We start from the raw sequence: 19,591 nt of genomic DNA, 5'->3' as shown, positions 1-19,591 counted from the left end.
CGTTGCCGTTGCGCGTAATAAGTTGTACTAGCTGCACAAACTCTACTCAGAACAAATTGACTACCTCAATGACATAGTGCGCAGTCACATATCTTGTAAGCATCTACGAACACCGGCTTCTTCTGTAGGAAGGCAAATATCAAGAGTTGTTGAACGATTCAGTGCCGTTCGGCATTAGGGAAACTCTGAATTCCCATCTCGTGAGTGTCATTAACATTCGTAAAATACATAAGAGCCGCCTTTCTCCATGATTCTGTCCCACTTAATATCGCCTATGCCCCAGTTATATTTGTAAATGCAACTGGCGCTTTACAGTTAAGCCCAAGCTCAAGTGCAGATCACCCCCACAAAATTGAGCATCAGTCCCATGACGAGACCGGACAGACCAGTGCTGGGCGACACAAGCGAGATACCAGCGTTGGTGGAAGGACTAGGGGATGAGGAAGAAGAGGTGGAGTTAGAGCTGGAGGTAGTCGACTTCTTGGTCGCTGTGACATTAACGTTGTAACCGGATTTGGTGTCATAAGGGTAGGGGCTCGTGTAGTTGTAGGTAGGTTGAGTGTTGGCGTAGGTCTCCTTTACAATGTCCAGGATGCCATGACCGGCGGAGCAGGTGGCGTTGGTCAAGGGGTTGGGCCACACGGAAGAGTACTTGGAGTATATGCCGGCAGACAACGGGCCAGGATAGGTCTCGTTGACATGCAAGTTGGTGGTGTCAACGTTATAATTGACATAGCCAGTCTTATTCGCAACGATCTCCAAGATGTTAGCACCGCAGTCCCAGCGTCCAAGAGAAGGTAAGCCCCAGTTCGCGGAGAGGGAAGCGATGACAGAGTAATGGGTGTAGAAGGTATCATCCGTGGTACCCTTCAGGTGATCAGGAATGACACCACCCACTAAAATGCTGAAAATCTTGTTGTGCTTAGCGTAAGTCTCGTCCTCGTCAAAAGTCAAGAGGAGCAGAGTGTCATTCATGAAGTAGGAGTTGTTGAGCAAGGGAGTAACCCAGGTGCGCTCCCACTTCGCACCAAATGTGATGTTGGTGTCGTGCGCATCATTAGTCATGTTGGGAGTAACGAAGCCGTACTGAGGAAGCTTGTGGCTGGCCAAGTCGTCCTCAAAGCTGGTAAAGTTCTTAATCTGGCGCAAACGAGTACTGTTCTCGGCGACGGAGTTGAACAGGACGAGAGGGTTGTGCTTACGCACATAGTCGGGGTCGTAAGTCTTCTGGTTGGAGTAGTTGAATCCCTGGAACCCGGGGTAGGGCTGGTGCTCCTGGTACTCTCCCCAAGAAATGCCTTTGGTGTCAAACAAATCGGCAATGGTCGACACGTTGGCGGGAATCTGATTAAAATCATCGTTGTCCATGCCGAAGGTGTCGCCAGCGGCGGAGGCGCAGTAGTTCGGCTCAGAAGGATGAGTGACGGCGTGGAAGTTGGTGCTATGAAGCGTTCAATATTTGCCTCTGGTCTGGTTGGTCTGATTTACTGGATCTAATACTTACAGTGTGATACCCTGGGAGGCAAGCCACTTCATATTATCGTCGGCGGCCGCATCCGTATAGTCCTGAATGAGATGGCAAGTCAGAAGAGTACACCCAGGCGTGATAGAAAGTAAAGTCTGGCACATACGATGTTCTCAAGCCAAATCTGAAAGAAGCGGTTGAAGGCAAGACCCTGAACGTTCGACACCGGCGAGTACGGCTTGATGGTGGCAGCATCCTTCTCAATTGAAGACAGGGAAGGCTCCGACACGTTGGTAACCTGGGCATATGCCACCGAGGCTGCCGCCAACAGAAACGCGACAGTAGTCTTCATCGTGAGATGACTTTCTCTGACGGTAGTAAGCTGGCAATCGTCAGGTGAGAAGCGACAGATGAGGAAGATGATCAGCAGTCAACTATGAGAGAGAAACTTCCAGTGAGGAATGAACGGGTTGCGGCTTCTTATACTGCCAGGGGAGAGGAGAAGAGCGGGCGTTGGTACTACAACTAGAATAGCAGGCAGCAAGGTGAGCAGCAGCACGCGAGGCCAGGTGACCTTTCCATGGGCTGATGGCGCAAACGACTCGGTACCCTGACAGTGAAAGGCGTATCCACCCAGGTACACGATAAGGCGTCACCAAGCGACTACAGAGTGAGGGTTGAGAGAAGCACGCGGCCAAGGCGGATGTTCCTATTCGATGACAGTCCGCCCTTTCTTGGCTCTGACTGGGAATAACTACTGGATAGTGAATGACCGTCGACAGCAGGATTGTTCCTAATCCAAGGCCAAGACCAAGACCAAGACCAAGACCAAGGTGCCATTGTCCGATATTGTTGGGAGTGTGGTACGCCAAAACCTTAGCAAGTGGGGAGGTGGAATCGAGATCCGTCCGAATGCCGGCATACCACTTTTTCATTCATGTGCGGAGACTGGGGGGAAGGTAATACAACACTCAGTGGAGGCAGTAAAAATTGCTCGACTAGCTATGGAATGCGAGATTATGGTATAGCAGATATCTCCGGCCAGGGATCTTAGCTCCGCAAGCACTAAGGCTTCCCAGCGGCTTGGCACCGCAACCCCAAGCGGGGCGCCAGAGGCAGTCGAGGGCCGCACGTGCACCGCTGGCTGGCTCTATTTAGTCCGGGGAGCCGAACACCCTGCAGCGTGGTCAAGGGCACTGGTCAGGGAGTTTTTCGGCCCTGGATCGGAGGCTAACCAACCAGGGCGGATCGAATGTCAGTATGCTCGACCCTCGTGCAGCAGATGGAACATTACTAGTCCCCTTCGGAGGATTTCACCAGCAGGAGTTCCATGTCGGTTGGAACCGACACAACATCATTTCAGGGCGCCGGGGATTGTGGTCGCATGCCACCTTGCTCATGCTTGGCACATATTGTTCCCACTCATGGCTGCACCGATCTCTGCTCTTGGTTTTCGACTGGCATCCCATTGCTGACATCGATAGCAAGTAGGGTAGGGTTGCATTCAATTCATTCACAAATTGTGAGACTGCAGGCTGGTCGGCTTGTGTGATGGGCTCAAAGGTGAGGGGTAGACTCATGTCTATCATGTAGTCGAGTGATATGCTACCTTTCCTGGCACATGGCATATTAATCACAGTGGAGCCGGCAAGCAGGCGGGAAATTAAGAAGATGAAGATGGACACTCCCTATCTTGCTCTATTGCTATCGCCATGTGACCAAGCGCATGCTCTTCGGTAGGACGGCATGCATTGATATGCATTTTCTATTCGACCAACATAGGAAGTATTATATTGCTCAGAGGCATTGGCAATTGTCCTCAAGATCCTGCTAGTAGCAACTGTCTGTCGACCACTTCTTGTATGCACATATCCAGTAAAAAGATAATTCCATAGTTAGTTAGAAGGGCTTATCATCGGTCAAGTCACGTGTTGTTATCTCAACCTCGGCTGTTTCTCTTCCGAACGGACAACCGACTGAGCTGGAGCCGTTAACGAACCTACTATGATTGCCAGCACTGCGACTTCGAGGTTGTCGCCTTGACCTTCAACAACCTTCTCCTAGCGCCCTTATCGACCCTTCAGATTTGATATCCCGACAATGATTCAACGATGAGTTCTACAAATTTTGCCGCTGCCCAGGAAAGGGTTCTGGAACGTCGTCGTCTCCGCGAAGCGGAAGCTCGCGCCAGGCTGGCGGAGCAGCAGCGGACGTCGCCGCTCAATCATCCCACTCTTCAGCGACTCCCTTATCCCCTGAATAAACTACCCCAGTCGGGTTTCTCGTTATGGAATACTATTAGAGGTAGAGAAGGTATCAGGCCTGCGTACCGCGTCGGCCAGGTCGACGCCGAACTGTTAGATGAAGAATTACTGGGACTGTTGAAAGGACAGGTGGGGGACGCATTGAAATATTACGGGGTTAGTCGAGGTCCAGATAGGAGATTGGGCGGTATTTGGTGGATAAAGCTAACTTCAATCTGTATCAGCCTCAACTACGTGAAGATTGGTCTCACGAAATTCAATTCGCCCTCCGTGCTATCCTTTTCAAGCTCTCAATATGGGACCACGATGCCTCCTATGGCGCAGCGTTGCAGAACCTAAAATACATCGATAGTCGCAGCAAAGGACCCGTGCATTCGGCACCAACAAAGTGGCAGAAATCCCTCTATGGTCTGCTTACAGTCGGTGGCCGCTACGCTTGGGGGAAATGGGAAAGCTGGCTGATTAACCAAGAGAGTGGGTACGAGGAGGTAAGAATCTAAGTCTATCGGATCCTTGTGCATGGCACTCACAATTGCAGCCGTCCCAGGAAGTACGCATGCTCGCCCGCATGACAGACCTCGTTTCCGCCTCTCACTCGATCGCCGCCTTCGTCTCCTTTCTTGTTTTCTTGGTGAATGGCCGATATCGGACCCTGGTCGACCGCGTGCTTCGTATGCGCTTGATTCCACCTTCCGCGCAGGCGAGTCGTGAGGTGTCATTTGAATATCTTAATCGTCAACTTGTGTGGCACGCGATGACGGAGTTTCTCCTCTTCCTCTTGCCGCTCGTGGGTATTAGCCGGTGGCGCCGGTGGCTCTCCAGGCTGTGGCGCAAGACGCTATCCACTCCCAAGTCCGGCAGCGAGGACGAAGAACAGACCGGGAAGCAGGGTGAATTGTCTTTCCTTCCGGAGAGAACCTGCGCGATATGCTACAAAGACAACAACCCCACGTCTACGACGGAGGGTGAAGCAATAGCCGCGTCAGCCTCGTCGGGAGGCATCGTCGGGTCAGCCCAGACGGATATAACGAACCCCTACGAAACTATACCCTGCGGTTGTATATACTGTTTTGTTTGCATTGTGCAGAAGCTCGAAGGGGAAGAGGGAGAAGGCTGGGTCTGTCTACGCTGTGGCGAGATTGTGAAGAAATGCAAACCTTGGAATGGCGATGTACTGGAAGAAACACGACCCCAGTCAAGCTCGGGAAAGATGGTAGGGTTTGCAGTTGATGGCGATGACAGCACTGCAAACGAGCTGGGGGCGGAGGATAGCACTGGGAAATCAAGCCCATTGGAGGAGGTTACGTCGGATGAGGCGCTTCACCACTCAAGCCAATGGTCGACCATCGACAAGGATGCACTGGGAGAGGTACATGATGAGGAGGCAGAGACGGACGGCTCAGTACAGTAGAGATCCGGCGTCCTATTTTGATGTTACTGGAGGATAGCATTGCAGAGTTCTGGCACATTGCCAGTCTACAGTCCTCGGTGTCATGCATGGATGATGATGACAGCTATTATTTGGAGTTGGCTTTTGAATGGAAGATACCCAGCAGCGTATGCTCCTCTCTAACCTCTTTTGTGCTCGCAATTAGTGCAGTGATAGTCGAGATATGATGCAGTAATTAAGTACTAATCTCGCACTGTACTGGGAATGACGGCAGGCCCACTCTTTACAAGCGGAACCCCACCCAAGCTGCCCGACTGCTCGAATCACAACCAGCGGTTCCTCCGAGCATCAAATGCAGCTAATCACATCGAGGATGATTATACCGCGGATCGTGTCTTCCCCGCAACGGACAGCTCGCCGATTGAACCGGGGCACTCGCTCGCCGTACCTCCGAGTCTCCAGGCGAACGAGGGGGCTTTTGGGACTGCAGACCGCACACATACAACAAGGAGTTCGGTATAGCCTCTCATCACCCCTCATCCTCCATCCCCTCCATATATGGCCCATTGGCCAGTGCAGCTGTTCAATACCTTCTGTCCACTTCACTAGCCCTATTCTCTCTCTTACCCTTCCTGACTCTGCACAATGGACCCCGCCAAACCTGCCGTGTCATCCACCTTGGGCGAGGCCAAGTACCTCGAATTTCCCTGCGTACCAGCGGGCACCAAGCACGAAGACGGTACCCCTGTCTTGAACCGTTGGTCTTCTACTATCACCAGAGGCCATGAGTTCCCTGGAGCGAAGGTTGGTAATCAGTGTTTCTTGCATATTCCTCTCCCTGCAGATTCTGGACGAGTGCTGACCTCATGCGAACTGGACAGGCTATGCTCTACGCGGCAGGCATTCCCGATCACAATGCCATGACGAGGAGTCCCCAGGTTGGAGTTGCATCTGTGTGGTGGGAAGGCAATCCTTGCAATATGCACCTGTTGGACCTGGCCAAGACGGTGAAAAAGGCGATCACGGACCAAGGCATGATTGGATGGCAGTACAATACCATTGGTGTGTCGGATGCGATTGGCATGGGTAGTGAAGGTTGGTGCTGAATGAATGCCAATACGCTGGCCGTGTCTAACCGGATGTTAGGTATGCGGTTTTCTCTCCAGACCCGTGAAATCATTGCAGACAGCGTTGAGTCTGTAACATGCGCTCAATACCATGACGCCTGCATTGCCATCCCCGGATGCGACAAGAACATGCCTGGTGTGGTGATGGGTATGGCGAGACACAATCGGCCCTCGATCATGCTCTACGGTGGTACTATCGAAGTTGGATATTCCCAGCTTCTTCGGAAGCGTGTAAGCGTTTCGACATGCTTCGAAGCTGCTGGTGCCTATACATATAACACTCTCCGTCAACCGGATGATGGAGGTGATACTAGCAAGAGCAAGGATGAGATTATGGATGATCTGGAGAGGCATGCCTGCCCGAGCGCGGGAGCATGTGGTGGTATGTTCACGGCCAACACCATGGCTACAGCAATTGAGTCCATGGGTCTCTCCTTGCCCGGCTCGTCTTCTACCCCTGCATCCTCCCCAACCAAGATGCGTGAGTGTGTCAAGGCAGCCGAAGCCATCAAGGTTTGCATGGAAAAGGACATCCGTCCTCGGGACTTGTTGACCAAGCGGTCTTTCGAGAATGCCCTGGTCATGACTATGGCCCTGGGAGGAAGCACCAATGGTGTGCTCCACTTCCTGGCTATGGCCCGCACTGCCGGCGTGGACCTTACTCTAGACGATGTCCAGCGGGTCAGCAACAAGATCCCTTTCATTGCAGACCTGTCTCCTAGTGGAAAGTACTACATGGCGGACCTCTACGAAGTCGGAGGCATCCCGTCGGTCCAGAAGTTGTTGATCGCAGCTGGTCTGCTTGATGGCGATATTCCCACTGTGACCGGCAAGACTCTGGCCCAGAACGTAGCATCACACCCATCGTTGTCTGCTGACCAGGTCATCATCCGCCCCCTGGACAACCCTATCAAGGCGACGGGCCACCTTCAGATCCTGCGAGGTAACCTTGCACCCGGCGGTGCGGTTGCTAAGATTACCGGCAAGGAAGGGCTCCGGTTCACGGGTAAGGCGCGCGTGTTTGACAAGGAGCATCAGCTCAACGAGGCCCTGAACCAGGGCAAGATCCCTCACGGCGAGAACCTGGTCATTGTTGTTCGTTACGAGGGCCCTAAGGGTGGCCCGGGAATGCCGGAACAGCTCAAGGCTAGTGCAGCGCTCATGGGAGCCAAGCTCACCAACGTGGCACTGATTACGGACGGTCGATACTCTGGCGCTAGTCACGGATTCATTGTGGGGCATATTGTCCCTGAAGCTGCCGTAGGAGGTCCCATTGCCGTTGTTCGAGACGGCGATGTGATCACTATTGATGCCGAATCAAATGCCATCACTATGGATGTATCGGATGAGGAGGTGCAGCAGCGTCTGCGGGAGTGGAAGCCCCCAGCACCGCATGTCACACGAGGTGTGCTGGCCAAATATGCCCGGTTGGTGGGAGATGCCTCGAACGGAGCCATGACGGATCTATTTTAGGTGGATTGGTATGAATTTGGCTCAGTTCCCAGTTTCTCAATGAACTTATTTGTTTATTTCAAGATGTATCCATACTATAACCCAACTTGGCTGTGGAGAATGTCTCCAATGACGCAGCTGTCCTGTCATGGTAGTACTCTGGAATAGTTTGATACTATGTACACATCAGGAATCAAAATACAGAATGACAACAAAGGACAGTTAGTAGAGATGCTCTGACCTTCTAGTATCATATTCAGTTATACAAGTCTCCTATCGAATTTGTAGAAGATGGTCTCGTGTTTGGAGCGGCGAGAACTCCGGCATCCGAAAGACCCCAAAGGGACTAGCGCGGGATGAGTCATCCAGGAAGCTGCAGCGTGACGCCATGAGTGGATGTGAATCACCGCCGGCAAATTTGCGACAAACCAAAGTATCGCAGATCCTCCACGGTCTTGCCTCCGACCCTCTGACAGGCCTGTTGTTTGTCGCCGCTCCCTGTCGTTATCCGCCACCATTTCTGCTTCTCTTCCGGATTCCGCTCCGCGATCCAGCCCGCCTGCAGTTACTCCAGTTAAGGTTTGCGTTCCTCAGTCGCAAAGTGTGGTTGCGATTTTCTATTGCTGGTGCTGCACAAAGCTAGGTATGAGTGTGCCCACCGCTGTTAAACTCCGCCCACCATTCACTCTGAAAGTTGACGCTGTACTCTCATGAGTCCCCTGTACGACTGGTTTTTGGGTGGCTTTGGGATCATAGCTGACCTGCCTCACAGTTCTTTTGCGACGTCAGGCGCATCATCCTCCGCATCACTCTGCCGCCGACTGGAATCTCCGCGCAAAACGCTCCATGTGACCCGGAGGTTACTTGGGTCAACCAACAATTGAGATATCGTCGTCATTCGATTGGAATCAATCCTTAAGACAAATTGGGCCGTCGTCCTCCTTGCTTTGGTTCAAATAAAGACCTGGTGGATCTGTCAGATTGTCCGGAACGCCTAGGCGCAGCCAGCAGACCAACGTGACGGATACCCAGCAATCATTGGTCCAAACTATCCCGGGGCGCAGTTAAAGTCGTGCCTAAGAACAAGCTCTCCTTACCTCAAAATAGTCTACTTCAAACTCGTTTCCTCATAGCGCGCTATCGTTGGGCTTCCCGGCTGCTGAGTGTTTCGATCGACCCGCTCCGTTGCCTCACTATCGATCCCGGAGACTCTCCTGACCCGCCAAAGAGGTGCCGTTCTCTCGGCTCGTGTGAACTTCGACTCGCATTCCAGAACGGATCCTCTTCGCTCCCGATCGTTGGTCCCTAAACGGAGGGATCCCTGACACTAGGTGTTAAGGCGTGGGCGATCGGTGAGCGGTAATAAGGTTCCTGTTTAGGGGCGACGCAGCTTCGCGCCTGGACCAGTCGGTAGTCTTATAAGTATCCCCAACATTGTCTTCGTCGCCGCCGGGGATGGGGTCGACAGATGTCCCTCTAACCTCCCCTACCACCTCTCGGTCCGGTCTTGTGGATTTTGGTGCTTCTCTACGCCTTTGGGACTCAACTTACACTGCCTTCACCAATTCTGGTGCTTTTGCTTCACTCGCCCGTTTTTGTCAGGCATATAGCTATGATGGCACGGTGAATTGGGGAAAGGTCGTTTTCTTGACTTCTTGTTTCATCACTATGCTGGGTTGCGGAGTCATTTCTTCCGTCCTGCGGCGCAAGGCCTGGGGCCAAGTCTCAGGAAAGGCACGTTTTCGTCGAACGCGCAAAGGCTTATCCAAGCGCTCTGAAGGAATGGTCACTTCTTCAGATGAGGAAGACTACGATAGCACGGGATCTCTACGCCATGGCACTGAAGGCACTGTTGCGGAGAAGACGGAAGTGCCTCAACAAAAGCAGAGCGAGAATGGTTGGTACTCTCTCAGTGTTTCAATGTTGGATACTGACATAGACAAGCCCATGATACAGACCCAGGCCTCCTGAAGAAGCACTCATCATACCTGTCATACACAACATCTACGGCGACATATCCTTCTATCAGAACGTTCTTCCGTCCGCATCCTCAAAAGGACAAATTGCCCACTAAGCCCTCGCCGATTCCGTTGTTGGTCTTTGTGCATGGCTTGGGTGGATCTCTTGCGCAATTCAATCATCTGCTTACGAGTCTTTCCAATGTCGGGCCTTGCTTTGGGATCGATCTCCCTGGGTGCGGCTTGTCGTCTTTTTCGCCCACTTCTTGGGACGCGTATACTGTGGAAGCGCTGGCAGAGTTGCTTGCTACAGCCATTGAGCAGCACCGGGACAAGGAATCAGGCCAAGAAGTGGTTCTAATTTCTCATAGTCTGGGCTGTTCGCTGTCTGCTCTATTAGCATCCTCCACGTCTTTGATAGGCGCTGGTTTGAAAGAACATATTCTTGGTCTCATTGCCGTCTGCCCTCGCGCTGCACCCCCACCCCCACATGATGTTGCCAAATTTCGCCGGCTTCTTCATGTACCCAGCCCAATCTTCGACCTCTGGCGCTACTGGGATCGGCGGGGCGGTTTACACAGCACCAGCGTGAACAGGCTTGTCGGCGCAGCAGCAGATCCCGATACCAGAGGCCTCCAAGTCCGCTATAACAAGCAGAGCAAGACGGCCGTGTGGAGACGGATGGCATGGGGAACACTGCCGTCGTATGACAGTAATGGCAAGGCCGTCGGAGGCATCCCGGGCGAAGATGTATGGGCAGGCGTGCGCACGCCCGTTCTCCTAGTGGCTGGTGAAGCGGATGCGGTGAACAAACCTGCAGAGCTAAAGAAGATCCTGGAGTTCTTTGCCCGAGCAGGGTGCAGTGTGGATGACGACGCAGATGGAGTGAGCTCCATTCCCGATGCATCCGCAGTTCACGATAAGATGCCCGCATCGTATGATCGGCGCGCACATGAAGAGGAATTCGGGGTGGAGCCACAGATTGAAGAGAAGGAGATCACGAGTGAGTCTGATCAGCCGGGATCTCGGCGGTCGGTCAAGACTGTTATCTTGCCTGCTCCGGCGTCTCATGCTTTGATCTACGACCGTGCGACGTACCGCACTCTTGCCGGGATCATCCAAGACTTTCTCAGCCAGCACATCGATAACCGCCTCAGCATGGGTTGGCAGCTGCAATATCTCAATACGTCAGGAAAGTGGGACGTGAAGAACCTGGCGAAGTGGAAGAAGGTTGCTCCAGTGTCAGAAAGAATTGCTGACACCTTTGCGGCGCTCAAGATGCTCCGGGAGGTGGACGAAGAACACAACCCTGTGCTGTTCTCTCAAGCTTACAGCGACAAGATCTACGCTGTGATTGATATCAGCTACGAGAATCCGGTGTACAATCCCGCGTCCATGGAGAAAGGCGGCATCCACTACCACAAACATCCCACGGTGTCAAAAATCCCACCTACTCCAGACGAGGTTCGCGACTTCATCGCACTAGTAGACCGACTACAGAATGAAATCACTGAGAAGATGGAGAAGTCCGGCAACCCCGCGGGTCCACGGCCGGTGGTAGGAGTCCACTGTCATTACGGATTCAACCGCACGGGATTCTTGATTGTCTCGTACTTGATCGAACGGCGCGGATTCAGTGTGCCGGAAGCCATCGAGGAATTCGAACGGCGACGTCCACCAGGCATTCGCCACGAACACTTTATTGATACCCTATTTGTGCGATACTGCGTTGGCCTGAAGCGGGCGCCAACGCTGTAGGAAGAATAAGTTAGATTTGGCAGGAAGGCAGGCGTTGGCTGGGATATTTCGGGTTACTTTTTTTTTTCTCTTCTCTAATGGAGGATAATGGGTTTTTGCTTTATGAATCACGATAATTATACCATAGACTGTACAGTAGGACAATAGAGAAATACGTATGTTGAACATGCTCCTTATCTAGTTACCTAGTAGTAATTGCTCACTAATCACGGATCTACATAGTTATTAAACTAAGGCATCAATTTAATCCATGCCTGAACGCACGACCCCAGTCACATGACCCATCAAAAACTCACCGCCCAGCACCATCTGCCCCAGGCACCAACTTAGGGTACGGCTAACCCAAACAGGCTAAGCGAAGCGCCCACAGCCAACCGAGAAGCACTACTCGCGCAAAGTTGTGTGCGAATCCGAAATTTCGAGGCTTTCTGACCCCGACTCCCCTTCAACGACGACAACGACCGACCCATCCCCCTCCACCCCTCCCTCGTCCCTCTCTTCGATTCCCCGTTCGAGGTTCAACAAGTCGCAAAAATGGGTGGTGTCACCGTTCGCGATGTCGACGTAAGTCATGTCATGTCAAGATTCGAGATTGGGTTGGTCGGTGCGGAATGGATGGATGGCATGGCATGGCACAATATGGCACGGCACGATCAGGACAAACCGACAAAAAAATGAGATATTGGTATCGGCATTCGACGGAGCAAGCGACAATCATATATATCTATCTGGGATCGAATTTGGGCGCATCAAGCAAGGCTGGGTACATATATACTCTGGGCATCAGATGTGATGAGTTTTGGGTATGGATTGGGGAATATGCAATGCTTGCACGACTACGCGATTGTATATTCCAGCAGCCATATATGATGGAATATGGAGATTTTGGATCAAATGGATGTATGGGGTCAGGAACGAACTGGAACTACTGCCGCCGCGACTTGCAGGATATGTCCAGATTTGCCGATACGTGCCGTGCCATGTTATATGCCATGCTATGCCATGCCTGAATGCGCACCTGCCATACAATTTACGACTTAGGATGTTTTATGGACGGAACGGCTAACAGGATTCTTTTCGATGGTTATAGGCGCAGAAGTTCATCGCTGCTTACTCTGCTTTCCTGAAGCGTCAGGGAAAGCTCCCCATTCCTGGTTCGTGCACACAGGATTCATTTGAACAACCACAACAATCAGATCAAAAGACTAATACGGACTAAATAGGATGGGTTGACACTGTCAAGACCTCCGCCTCCAACGAGCTCCCTCCCCAGGATGCCGACTGGTACGACAACTGCCATTGATTCAAACATGTCGAAGAAAGAAAAGAACCAGCGTGATTAACGAATACTTGCAAATAGGTACTACGTCCGCGCCGCCGCCGTCGCTCGCCACATCTACATGCGCAAGACCGTCGGTGTTGGCCGTCTCCGCAAGGTCCACGGTTCCACCAAGAACCGCGGCTCCCGCCCCGCCCACCACGTCGATGCCTCCGGCTCCGTCGACCGTAAGGTCATGCAGTCCCTCGAGAAGATCGGTGTCCTCGAGCACGATGAGGAGAAGGGTGGCCGTCGCATCACCCAGAGCGGCCAGCGTGATCTTGACCGTATCGCCAAGACCACCGTTGACGAGGAGGAGGACGAGGAGTAAATTAGTCTCTCCGGATGCTCGAGCTAAAATAATGAAAAAGTCCTGATGTTACTCTTTTTCTCCGAACCCCTTACCTTCTATCTCTCTACCTACACCTGGCAAACTCCCTATTGAAGCTGAGCTAGGCTTTAGCTTCTTTGCTGTGTTTTTTCTTATAAAAACTCCCCGTTTGTCTTCTGACACCAAATCCCGCGCGGGTTTGGATGGGGCCACCCAGGGGGGGTGTGCTGGGTTAGATGGGGAAATGGAATATTGGGACGAATGAGTGGCTACGACAGGGAGAGGATGACTTGACTACTACTACTACCTTTTCTCTTTTTTTTTTTTATCGATCAATTGGTTGTTCCTGCGGGCATAAAGGACAATTCATACATGGTGTAGAATTTTGCCTAGATTTCCTCTCCCGATAGATGTATAGAGCCCGTCTAGAAGCCAGCCACCAAGGACATAGGTAATTCAAGCCTATATGCAAGCCCATCAACGAGACCCGCAGCATAAGAACAATGTAATGCATATAACCATATACAAGAACCAACTATATACATCATCGTCACCTTCCGCTATCAATGCCCATGCGCTAACTACATCTATCCAAAACTTGATACCCTCCCCTTCTTACCAATCAACCAATCAATCCCAACTAAGTACTCATTTCTTCCCACCCTGCGCCGTCGGATCCTAAAACAATACAGAGATCACCAGTTAGCCAACCCTATACATACACCCCCAGACGAACAAAAAACAAGGATATAAAGTATGAAAGGATTGGGAGAGAGAGAATTACCAAATAAACCTGATAAAACCGCATTTTCTCGACCTTCTCATCAAACACGACCCTCCCAGCCCAAGGCACCTCAATCTCCTCATCAAACTTTCCAGCCTCCACATCCTTCCTCAGCACATACTTCACCGTCCCATACAGCATGAGTTCTCGCTCCGCACCGAAATATACCCGTTCGGGAGTATGTTTGCGGCGTGCGACGTGGGTCCACAGGCCGTGGCGGAGGTTGAGGATTTCTGCATTATTAATGATGGCATGGTTGTTAGTGTGTGTGTTCAATAGGGCAGGAGTTATGGTTCGGATTATTTGATAGTAGATTAGACATAATTGCAAATAAGGAAAAAGGGGGAAAGAGGAGAGAGAATTGGGTGGGCGGGGGGGGGGAAGGCATACCATCTAACCCCTTCGCAACCTTCGAGCCCATAATGAGCGTCGCATCTTCGGTGAAATTCGTCACGTATTCGTTGTGCAGGGATTCGGTGTCGCTGATGCGGTAGAAGTTCTCCAGGAAGGAGATCATGGCGGCGCTGGTGGGGGGGAGGAGGGTGGGTGGGGGGTGGTGATTGTGTAGCTCATTTTTGATGTATAGTATGTATGGTATCTCTTTTGACTTGTTTTGGGTTTTGGGGGGTGGGTGTTGTAGATTGGATGGTGTAGGGGTGGTTGTGAGGGGTATAGTTTTATTTTAATAGAAGGAAGACAATTGGGATGCTGCATAGATCAGTGATGTAAGATAATTACTTAGTGAGGGGAAGAAGAAGATCTGTCGGGCCGATGGAGGGACTTCCGATGGATGGGATAGATGGATGGATTGGCGGCGATGGTTATCGGATCCGATCGGTATGGTGATTGTATTTCTTATCCGTCTTGGCTGAGGGGAGGGTTATTTTTCTTGCGTAAGAGTTGGGAGGGTATTTTGGCTAGTCTTTCTTTACTTCTACGTGGTTTACTGTGCATGTTTTGTGGTGATGTTCATTACTGGTAGTATTTGTCATAAATGGTCCTATGTACGTAGGTCTACGCCTTCCGACTATCAACATCCTTCTCAAAGTCCTCCCAGCTCGCTGCATCAGTACCGTTGGGGCGACTGGACCGAACAAACGAGTTATCGACACCCTCTATCTCTGCAATCGGGCGAACAATCTCAATGTCCGCATTGTACGCCTTAGAGAACCATTTCTCCGTAAGGGCCTCTGCGCCCGCCTCCTCAGGAGCACGGTAGAGGTGAGGGAAACGTGCCTGCATTATCTTAAGAACGGTCGATGAAATGCGATCAACGCTGTCACAATGACGAAGCTTGAAGAACTCTGCTGGCTGCGCGGCGCGCATCTTCTCCTGCATGGCTTCCGAGTACTGGCCCACGGCAAAGAGAAGCAGGTCGTAGTGCATGAGAGACGCCTTGCCATGGTACGAACCGCCGTATTTGGCGCGGTTGTAGAGACCAGTCAGGGCGGCGATGGCGCCCATGCAGCCGGTGCCGTAGTCGGAGATGGGGAAAGGGGGGACGACGGGGGTGGAGAGGCCCATGAATTGACCTTGAGCCCAGGCGATACCGGTGACCTGTTGCAAATAAGTTAGTTATGGCTCGTGTTAAGTTACAAGTGGCACTTACGCAATCGGCGATCTGCTGCCAGCCAGGACGGCCAGCCCACTCTCCTTCATAACCAAAACAATTCTCGTTGACGTACACAATGCCCTTGCCGCGCTTCACAGCCAAAGCAGCAAGAGCATTGGGGCCATAGCCCAGCTTCTCAAGCGCACCAGGGCGGTACCCGTCCACAACAACGTCGGCATCGGCCACGAGCTCCTCGAATTGGCGGCGACCCGCTTCGCTCTTGAGGTCCAGGTCGGCGGCGTGCTTGCCCATGTTGCCGTCAACTTGGAAGAAAGGGACATCGGAGAGGTTGGGGCTGGTGATCTTTAGCACGTCCGCGCCGTATTCGGCCAGGATGCGTGCAACAGTAGGGCCGGCAATGATACGGCACATCTCCAGAACCTTGACACCTTCGAGAACTCTCTTGCTGCCGTTGCGACTTGCTGGGAAGGGGGTCGGCGGCAAGTCTCCATTCAGACGGCTGACTTTCCACGGAGGCTGTTGGACGTTGAGTGCTCCCTAGTAGCTTGTCAGCGTTGCTTGGTGGGTACAGGGCAGGGGTCGTACATGTGGGGTCTTCTTAAAATCGTCATACTTGAATGCGGTCACACCCGCCTGTCGTCTTTCTCTGTTCATCTCCTCCAGCTCCGCGGCGCTGTACTTCTGCACATGGCTCTCAATGACCTTGATGATTTCCTCGTAGTCTGTCAGGTCGGGACGCTGCCCTTCCAGGCCAATCATGTTGAGCGTTGTGGTGGCCTCCAACGAGCCGTGGATGTGGAAGTATTCGTTGTCGTTCTTAGTCTTGTAGAGGTTCGCCGACATCCGGCGGTAGCCATTGGATTGGGCTGCAAGCAAGTCGGTATCTATGTCAGGTTAGCTTAAGTCGAATGTGCTTAAAATGGGCAGCTTACCCTTGAGCTTCTTCTTCACCTCGGGGTCCAACTTGGACAGCCCGTCAACCTTGGCCATATAAGACTGACAGCCGAACGCAGTCGCCCGTTCAAGACTTATGCTGACATTGCGCCTGTGTTCAGAAGGTCCATAGCGGAGGTCTGCAAGAGCACCGGCTACGGAACCCTCAACACCCTTAAGGGCAGCAAGCGTCTCGGTTTCCTTGAAAGGGATTGGAAAGTAAACTTCGTCATGTGTTGAAGAGAAAGAAACGGCATCCTTGCCCTCTGTCACTTCTTTAGGTAAATCGAGCTGCTCAGCTTGATCACAGAGATAAGAAAAGATGCGCCCAGCTTCGCGAACTGGTGAATAGTCCACCGCGGAAGATCCCGCCATGATGTCAGTCAGTACTAGGTGGAGCTTCGTGAGTAGATGTGTGTGCGACAACGATTCTGCTTCAACTGCAAAAGCAAATTGTTAGCGCGGGATCCCACACGGCTGTCAGTTGCAAAGAATAGTTTGAGGTGAAACCTTGCCTTTTAATAGGCAAGTTTTTCGGCACGGCTGGGGCCTACTTTGATGGCAGTGAATATTGCGCCGGGAATATTCCGACGTTTGGTCCGTCGGGTGAAGGTGCAGTGGTGAACACACGGCTGTGAGTAACTGCACAGCTGTGAACGCGCAGATGTGGACCAATCGGTAGGTGAATGGGCGCAGAAAACCATTATGCTTGTTGGAGAGGCGAATTATGGGCCAGGATTAAGGGCAGAGGGAGGAACCCCGCAGAGGGGATTCCGAAAGGTGGACCGGCTCTGCGATGTGCACTTTTCGGATGCGTCGCCGATAAGATCGGAAGCGGAACCCTCCGGCTTTGACTCGGCTGAGATAAGCGTCGACCTCATTTAACTCTATGGTCCGTTATATATTATGTAGTATTGAAATTCGAGCGGTTGACAAGCTAGCGTGCATCATATTACAATTCTATTTCTGTAGACACTGGTATGATGAATAGACAAGATGTTGCATGTATATAGATCATCGGCATTATACTTCGGAGACGAACCCTTCCAAGTCACCTCTCAATTGACATTCCTATAGAAAGGGAAACAAGAGACTCAATGGTTTATCTATTGGCTTGATATGTTAGACAGGTAACAATTATGACATAACCTAATAAGGCTGCTTGTATTCCACCAACGAGACCTTCTAGTCCAATCCTATCAGCCAGTGTAGTACCATGTCAAAGGTTACGCAAATAGTCCTGTAGTATATTGGCAGGCTCACTCCAAACTATCGTTGTACCAGGTGCGCAACTGACCGGGATAGACATGTCTATATAATTCAGGATTAAGTCCTATATTCTTATATGTTGGTGTAAGTTATGCGCAGATAGCGTTCTGTGTAGCTAAATCGACTCATGGACAACAACATTAGTCAATTCAAATCCTTTGTGCTGGACCTTCGTTGTAGAAGTTTATCAGCACTCCATACGAGCGTAGCCAAGCTCTGCTTGATAGACATCTGCAAGATAGTATTCCTGATATGAGGTAATCTCAATCCGATGTCTCCCAGTGAGAGATAGGTCTAGTCTCTCGTAACAGGTCGGAGTCGATTTTCGACCCAATAACAGGGTACGAGACGGTCAAAATCCCCTCCAAGGTGCTTCAAACGTAAACTCTCCAGTTACTGCAAACGAGCTGCCCCTCGACCACCTGGTAAAAGCCTCGAAGTTCAAGACTGGGAGCGCACCACTTATAAGCTTCAATCGGGTAGAACTATTATGAGTAGTCGATGTAAGACTCCGATCTTATAGTGACAGGTCAGAGGCAGGTCTTGTTTCGAGGAACTAACCTGAGTAGAAACTAGTCTGAGTAGAAGCAGTGTGAGACATAATCCTCTGTGTCTTTCTCCTAGTATCCGTTTAACAGACTGCAAGAGATTGTATTAGCTGCACTGAGTATATTCTTTGATACTGGCGCTCCCAACCACCCGAGTCATGACCATGTAAGCCAAGGGACAGTCATACAATCGTTGGGTGCCTGACCTTTACGCCAAAATGACCTCTCTCAGAGTATTGGAGGAATGGCCAGTTTTCATCGTCTCAGAGAAACACGATATTTGCCGCGTTCGCTCCGGTCCCACGCCAGGAGCGGTCTTCACAGCCCGGAAATCATGGTTCTTTCTGTTTGGCACCACAGTTATCTTTTTCTTGAGCGCGTCCGGGATGAAAGTGGCGTCGACCACGATAGGATGTTTGTTTTTGATGGAGAGATCAAGCCTACTAGTATTTAGAACGTCAAAGTTAGACCATTTCTTTTGCTCGACGTCATAGACCTTCGCGGGCTTCTCCTTATCGGCGCCAGGTCCGACGATAGCAATACCGTAGGCAATGGTCTTGTCTTCCATCAGATCCTTATAAATAATCAACTAAATTTTCGCCGCACGCCTCACCTCATCTCTGAGTGTGTAAGAGCCACGGACCATGGGGTACCAGCGGATGCCCTTTTCCTCCAGCCAGACAGTCGGACCGCGAGGTACAAATATCACCCTCTCTATTGAAGTAACTAGCCCACTTTTGGCCTCATGTTGTAGCAGCGATACTGGTTTCATTAAGAATAAACCCATGCGTCAGACCCATGCGCGCAGGATGGCAGCTCATTCCTCTGCTAGATGCCCCCGTCGATCGGCCAGCACGCTTGAACTAATGGCCACTGATACGACAGAATGGCTCCCGCTGGACATGCTGCCAAACTGCCGCGTTCGCTACGGTCCGGAGCGTCCAACATCTTCTAAGTGGTGGATATAGAGTTATAAAAGATGCAAAAGAAGAATATCATGGTGTTTTACGTGCTGTTTCATATGATGATTTAATTAATGTTAGTTACAGGAGTAGACGATGCAAAGGAGTGTAAGAAACAGAGGGGAAGCCGGTGTGTCTTTACCAAATAAGGCAAGCACGCTGCAATTTTGACATCTGATATTCTAGCCCTATTGGATACATTGGGCTGCATGGTTGCTATTATGGCTTCCCTCCGCTCAGATAATTCATGGGTCAACTAAGCTCGCACATATCTTGATCGATTGGGCTTGGATAACAATAGGAGCATGATTCTCTCAATCCTGTGGAGTGAGGGACATTGGGTTGCAGAAATGAAAGGTCTCACATGGTTGGACTACCAGACACTTATTACTATCTGTCAAAGCACCACAGTTAGCATTATAGGTGGAAATGCCTATATGCCGCAAGTGAGTTATCTTT

At 51.3% G+C, this 19,591-nt stretch overlaps 8 protein-coding genes across 8 annotated transcripts; 4 read left to right on the top strand and 4 right to left on the bottom strand.

Annotated features, from left to right (window-relative positions):
- Positions 1-235: 235 nt before the first annotated feature.
- BO83DRAFT_359860 (acid phosphatase PHOa) lies at positions 236-1,880 on the bottom strand. The gene is made up of 3 exons (XM_025529375.1): positions 1,632-1,880; positions 1,505-1,566; positions 236-1,441 (listed from the first exon to the last, which is right to left on the bottom strand). The coding sequence occupies exons 1-3, from the start codon at positions 1,815-1,817 to the stop codon at positions 328-330; spliced, it is 1,362 nt and encodes a 453-aa protein (XP_025388399.1). The 5' UTR covers positions 1,818-1,880; the 3' UTR covers positions 236-327.
- Positions 1,881-3,468: 1,588 nt separating this feature from the next.
- BO83DRAFT_416827 (pex2/pex10/pex12 family protein) lies at positions 3,469-5,338 on the top strand. Its single transcript, XM_025534721.1, has 3 exons — positions 3,469-3,885; positions 3,954-4,217; positions 4,268-5,338. The coding sequence occupies exons 1-3, from the start codon at positions 3,577-3,579 to the stop codon at positions 5,138-5,140; spliced, it is 1,446 nt and encodes a 481-aa protein (XP_025388398.1). The 5' UTR covers positions 3,469-3,576; the 3' UTR covers positions 5,141-5,338.
- Positions 5,339-5,621: 283 nt separating this feature from the next.
- ilv3B (putative mitochondrial dihydroxy acid dehydratase) lies at positions 5,622-7,914 on the top strand. Its single transcript, XM_025531153.1, has 3 exons — positions 5,622-5,923; positions 6,001-6,214; positions 6,266-7,914. Exons 1-3 carry the CDS (start codon positions 5,765-5,767, stop codon positions 7,717-7,719), a joined length of 1,827 nt encoding a protein of 608 aa, XP_025388397.1. The 5' UTR covers positions 5,622-5,764; the 3' UTR covers positions 7,720-7,914.
- Positions 7,915-8,875: 961 nt separating this feature from the next.
- BO83DRAFT_21283 (RNA 5'-triphosphatase domain-containing protein) lies at positions 8,876-11,584 on the top strand. Its single transcript, XM_025526731.1, has 2 exons — positions 8,876-9,595; positions 9,643-11,584. Exons 1-2 carry the CDS (start codon positions 9,154-9,156, stop codon positions 11,412-11,414), a joined length of 2,214 nt encoding a protein of 737 aa, XP_025388396.1. The 5' UTR covers positions 8,876-9,153; the 3' UTR covers positions 11,415-11,584.
- Positions 11,585-11,827: 243 nt separating this feature from the next.
- On the top strand, positions 11,828-13,480 carry BO83DRAFT_378037 (40S ribosomal protein eS19). The gene is made up of 4 exons (XM_025531152.1): positions 11,828-11,978; positions 12,505-12,568; positions 12,638-12,698; positions 12,775-13,480. The coding sequence occupies exons 1-4, from the start codon at positions 11,949-11,951 to the stop codon at positions 13,061-13,063; spliced, it is 444 nt and encodes a 147-aa protein (XP_025388395.1). The 5' UTR covers positions 11,828-11,948; the 3' UTR covers positions 13,064-13,480.
- Positions 13,481-13,550: 70 nt separating this feature from the next.
- Positions 13,551-14,396, bottom strand: BO83DRAFT_378035 (uncharacterized protein). Its single transcript, XM_025531151.1, has 3 exons — positions 14,238-14,396; positions 13,848-14,080; positions 13,551-13,741 (listed from the first exon to the last, which is right to left on the bottom strand). Exons 1-3 carry the CDS (start codon positions 14,362-14,364, stop codon positions 13,712-13,714), a joined length of 390 nt encoding a protein of 129 aa, XP_025388394.1. The 5' UTR covers positions 14,365-14,396; the 3' UTR covers positions 13,551-13,711.
- Positions 14,397-14,809: 413 nt separating this feature from the next.
- Positions 14,810-16,957, bottom strand: BO83DRAFT_359844 (CAIB/BAIF family enzyme). The gene is made up of 4 exons (XM_025529374.1): positions 16,353-16,957; positions 16,006-16,304; positions 15,457-15,957; positions 14,810-15,404 (listed from the first exon to the last, which is right to left on the bottom strand). Exons 1-4 carry the CDS (start codon positions 16,726-16,728, stop codon positions 14,862-14,864), a joined length of 1,719 nt encoding a protein of 572 aa, XP_025388393.1. The 5' UTR covers positions 16,729-16,957; the 3' UTR covers positions 14,810-14,861.
- Positions 16,958-18,378: 1,421 nt separating this feature from the next.
- On the bottom strand, positions 18,379-18,738 carry BO83DRAFT_426601 (uncharacterized protein; the record flags this gene model as incomplete). The annotated part of the gene is made up of 1 exon (XM_025535293.1): positions 18,379-18,738. One exon carries the CDS (start codon positions 18,736-18,738, stop codon positions 18,379-18,381), a length of 360 nt encoding a protein of 119 aa, XP_025388392.1.
- Positions 18,739-19,591: the final 853 nt, after the last annotated feature.

Source organism: Aspergillus eucalypticola (genome assembly GCF_003184535.1).
Source record: "Aspergillus eucalypticola CBS 122712 chromosome Unknown BO83scaffold_11, whole genome shotgun sequence".
Taxonomy (NCBI): Eukaryota; Fungi; Ascomycota; class Eurotiomycetes; order Eurotiales; family Aspergillaceae; genus Aspergillus; species Aspergillus eucalypticola.
Note: the sequence above shows the minus strand (reverse complement) of the source record. Positions and strands in the feature narration are given on the sequence as shown.

Excerpts from the sequence above, each read along its gene's own strand:
- BO83DRAFT_359860 (XM_025529375.1), bottom strand. The coding sequence starts at position 1,817 with ATGAAGACTACTGTCGCGTTTCTGTTGGCGGCAGCCTCGGTGGCATAT. Across the intron at positions 1,567-1,631 it reads AGATTTGGCTTGAGAACATC|GACTATACGGATGCGGCCGC; the intron begins GTATGTGCCAGA and ends CATCTCATTCAG. Across the intron at positions 1,442-1,504 it reads GCCTCCCAGGGTATCACACT|CACCAACTTCCACGCCGTCA; the intron begins GTAAGTATTAGA and ends AACGCTTCATAG.
- BO83DRAFT_416827 (XM_025534721.1), top strand. The coding sequence starts at position 3,577 with ATGAGTTCTACAAATTTTGCCGCTGCCCAGGAAAGGGTTCTGGAACGT. Across the intron at positions 3,886-3,953 it reads ACGCATTGAAATATTACGGG|CCTCAACTACGTGAAGATTG; the intron begins GTTAGTCGAGGT and ends AATCTGTATCAG. Across the intron at positions 4,218-4,267 it reads AAGAGAGTGGGTACGAGGAG|CCGTCCCAGGAAGTACGCAT; the intron begins GTAAGAATCTAA and ends TCACAATTGCAG.
- ilv3B (XM_025531153.1), top strand. The coding sequence starts at position 5,765 with ATGGACCCCGCCAAACCTGCCGTGTCATCCACCTTGGGCGAGGCCAAG. Across the intron at positions 5,924-6,000 it reads ATGAGTTCCCTGGAGCGAAG|GCTATGCTCTACGCGGCAGG; the intron begins GTTGGTAATCAG and ends CGAACTGGACAG. Across the intron at positions 6,215-6,265 it reads GATTGGCATGGGTAGTGAAG|GTATGCGGTTTTCTCTCCAG; the intron begins GTTGGTGCTGAA and ends ACCGGATGTTAG.
- BO83DRAFT_21283 (XM_025526731.1), top strand. The coding sequence starts at position 9,154 with ATGGGGTCGACAGATGTCCCTCTAACCTCCCCTACCACCTCTCGGTCC. Across the intron at positions 9,596-9,642 it reads ACAAAAGCAGAGCGAGAATG|CCCATGATACAGACCCAGGC; the intron begins GTTGGTACTCTC and ends GACATAGACAAG.
- BO83DRAFT_378037 (XM_025531152.1), top strand. The coding sequence starts at position 11,949 with ATGGGTGGTGTCACCGTTCGCGATGTCGAC. Across the intron at positions 11,979-12,504 it reads TCACCGTTCGCGATGTCGAC|GCGCAGAAGTTCATCGCTGC; the intron begins GTAAGTCATGTC and ends CGATGGTTATAG. Across the intron at positions 12,699-12,774 it reads CCTCCCCAGGATGCCGACTG|GTACTACGTCCGCGCCGCCG; the intron begins GTACGACAACTG and ends ACTTGCAAATAG.
- BO83DRAFT_378035 (XM_025531151.1), bottom strand. The coding sequence starts at position 14,364 with ATGATCTCCTTCCTGGAGAACTTCTACCGCATCAGCGACACCGAATCC. Across the intron at positions 14,081-14,237 it reads GGTTGCGAAGGGGTTAGATG|AAATCCTCAACCTCCGCCAC; the intron begins GTATGCCTTCCC and ends TTAATAATGCAG. Across the intron at positions 13,742-13,847 it reads GGTTTTATCAGGTTTATTTG|GATCCGACGGCGCAGGGTGG; the intron begins GTAATTCTCTCT and ends GTATTGTTTTAG.
- BO83DRAFT_359844 (XM_025529374.1), bottom strand. The coding sequence starts at position 16,728 with ATGGCGGGATCTTCCGCGGTGGACTATTCACCAGTTCGCGAAGCTGGG. Across the intron at positions 16,305-16,352 it reads GGTGAAGAAGAAGCTCAAGG|ATACCGACTTGCTTGCAGCC; the intron begins GTAAGCTGCCCA and ends AACCTGACATAG. Across the intron at positions 15,405-15,456 it reads GGCAGCAGATCGCCGATTGC|GTCACCGGTATCGCCTGGGC; the intron begins GTAAGTGCCACT and ends TATTTGCAACAG.